Source organism: Sinocyclocheilus rhinocerous, unplaced genomic scaffold (assembly GCF_001515625.1).
Source record: "Sinocyclocheilus rhinocerous isolate Xijiao unplaced genomic scaffold, SAMN03320098_v1.1 C36860863, whole genome shotgun sequence".
Taxonomy (NCBI): domain Eukaryota; kingdom Metazoa; phylum Chordata; class Actinopteri; order Cypriniformes; family Cyprinidae; genus Sinocyclocheilus; species Sinocyclocheilus rhinocerous.
In genome coordinates this window covers 1-2,061 of record NW_015786523.1, presented here as the reverse complement: position 1 = coordinate 2,061, position 2,061 = coordinate 1, and the positions used below count along the sequence as shown (strand labels likewise).

General features: G+C 38.8%; 1 protein-coding gene across 1 annotated transcript; it reads right to left on the bottom strand.

Annotated features, from left to right (window-relative positions):
* Positions 1–713: 713 nt before the first annotated feature.
* Positions 714–1,717, bottom strand: LOC107736657 (zinc finger protein 64 homolog, isoforms 1 and 2-like). Its single transcript, XM_016548030.1, has 3 exons — positions 1,531–1,717; positions 1,064–1,187; positions 714–972 (listed from the first exon to the last, which is right to left on the bottom strand). The coding sequence occupies exons 1-3, from the start codon at positions 1,700–1,702 to the stop codon at positions 816–818; spliced, it is 453 nt and encodes a 150-aa protein (XP_016403516.1). The 5' UTR covers positions 1,703–1,717; the 3' UTR covers positions 714–815.
* Positions 1,718–2,061: the final 344 nt, after the last annotated feature.

Below are 2,061 nucleotides of genomic sequence, written 5' to 3'. Positions count from 1 at the left end.
GTGCACATTCCCTGTGAACTATCTACCAAAATTAGTTATTTCTCAAGTGGGCGCGTTCACACATCGATTAAATCGATGGAGGTCCTCTAGTCTGTTATTCTTGTTGGATGCTAGTGGGCGTTCCTATTCTTTCGCAGTATCCAATTGTATTAGGCGGCAGGTCACTAGCTGCAATATTATTGGTTGTCACTGCATGATGCCGCTGCTCGTTTGCATACAGTTGAGTTCGAGGTGAAAAGGGAAATCGTTGTCATCGAAAAAAATGTGAGACCCCGATTCAAAAGATGTTGTTTAAAATCAACTATAGCCTTAAAATAATTAACAAACAAAATGACTAAATAAAGCTTCTAGTCCTCTGTTAATATGAATTTGGCTGCTCGTGCGTTGAGCAACAGGTGAAATAATCCAGTTTCTATTGGATTGGTAGTGGGATTTGCTTGTCGTTTCAGTATTAGGCTTGCTGCATCATGGGTCAATCCTTTAATCGCTTACTATTTTAAAGTTATAATTAACCACCCACTAAAATGGTGCAAATAACATTCACCTACATTCCACTGAACTTATTAAACCGTGACTTGAGTTATTGTGTCAATGCTGGGGTGATCTACTCTTATTTAAAACCATGACATAATATTTCAAAAGCAATGGCACATGGAATTTACTGAATTATTACAAGAATTGTGCATAATTAACAAAGCAATGCTTTGACATTATAAAATTTAACTAAAACGTTTTATTAGAAATCATAAATATCATTCGGATGTCCATGCTCTTTGAGAAGGTGCTGTTTGGGAGCCAGAACCAGAGCTGTTCCTCTACCCCAGTGCTGCAGTTTGTTCGGCACTGTGATGTTTCCTCTTGTGTCGCACCAGCAGCTGGCGGTCTGGTGTGGAATACTGGCACAGGTGACAAGGGAACGACTCTCCAGTGTGATGACGCCGTGAATGGAGGTCTAAGCTCTTCTTCTGGATGCTGAAGTGAAATGCAGAGCCTCATTGTTAGTTACAGATGTAGTATGAAACAAGTGTAGCCTGTCAACTTTATGACAGACGAATGCAGGTACCTGCTGTAAGGACAGTACTGGCAGCAGTAAGGCTTTTCTTGAGTGTGTGTCCTTAAGTGTCGGCGCAGAGAGCTTCTGTCAATAGAAGCATAGGAGCACTGCGAACACTTGTATGGCTTCTCACCTAAAGCAAGAAGAAAAACACATCACTGGAATTCTCACACTCAGGCAGTGCAATGTCATGGCAACTTTTCCATGAGAACCAGTCTTTTGAAAGGACTTCCACTAAGCTCTAAATCTCTGCATGTCACCATGAGTCGTCTACATTTCTAATTAAAGTACCATGGGAAAGTCATTTATTGGCTCGGCTCTGATCATAATTTCTGTTTAGTGACCAGGGCTAATAAAGGCAGGGGACAAGATGTGTCACTGTAATTCCAAAACAATGATCTATTGCCCCTGTACCAAATACGTATACATAAAAAAGAATGTTTGATATTAAAAGAAGATATGTGTTGTAACTGCACCTGTGTGGACACGGAGGTGCTGTATGAGCGAGGCTTTGAGACGAGCGCAGTAATGGCAGTGGGGGCATTTAAATGGCTTATCTCCTTGATGAATGCCCATGTGACGGCGCATTGTCATTTTGGTAGAAAACTTCCTGTACAGAGATAAAGATAAATTATAGAAAACTGACATTCAACGGTTATCTCAAAGGAAAAAGAAAGTTATATGGAATATAAAGGACATTTTTTATTTATCCAGACAGATACTACGTAAATCACTTCAGTGCATTTCCACTATAAGAATATTATACACTACAGTTCAAAAGTTTGGGGTTAGTAAGATTTTTTTTTTCTAAAGAAATTAATACTTTTATTCAGCAAGGACATTGGTCAAAAATTCAGCAACGGCAACTGACACTGAAGAGTGGAGAAATTCAGTTTTGCATCACAGGAATAAATTACATTTTATAAAACATTAAAACAGAATGTTGTTTTTTTTTTATAATCGAAGCCTTGGTGAGCATAAGAGACTTCTTTCAAAAACATTTTAAA

Excerpts from the sequence above, each read along its gene's own strand:
- LOC107736657 (XM_016548030.1), bottom strand. The coding sequence starts at position 1,702 with ATGTCAGTTTTCTATAATTTATCTTTATCTCTGTACAGGAAGTTTTCT. Across the intron at positions 1,188-1,530 it reads GCACCTCCGTGTCCACACAG|GTGAGAAGCCATACAAGTGT; the intron begins GTGCAGTTACAA and ends TTCTTGCTTTAG. Across the intron at positions 973-1,063 it reads CAGTACTGTCCTTACAGCAG|CATCCAGAAGAAGAGCTTAG; the intron begins GTACCTGCATTC and ends ATTTCACTTCAG.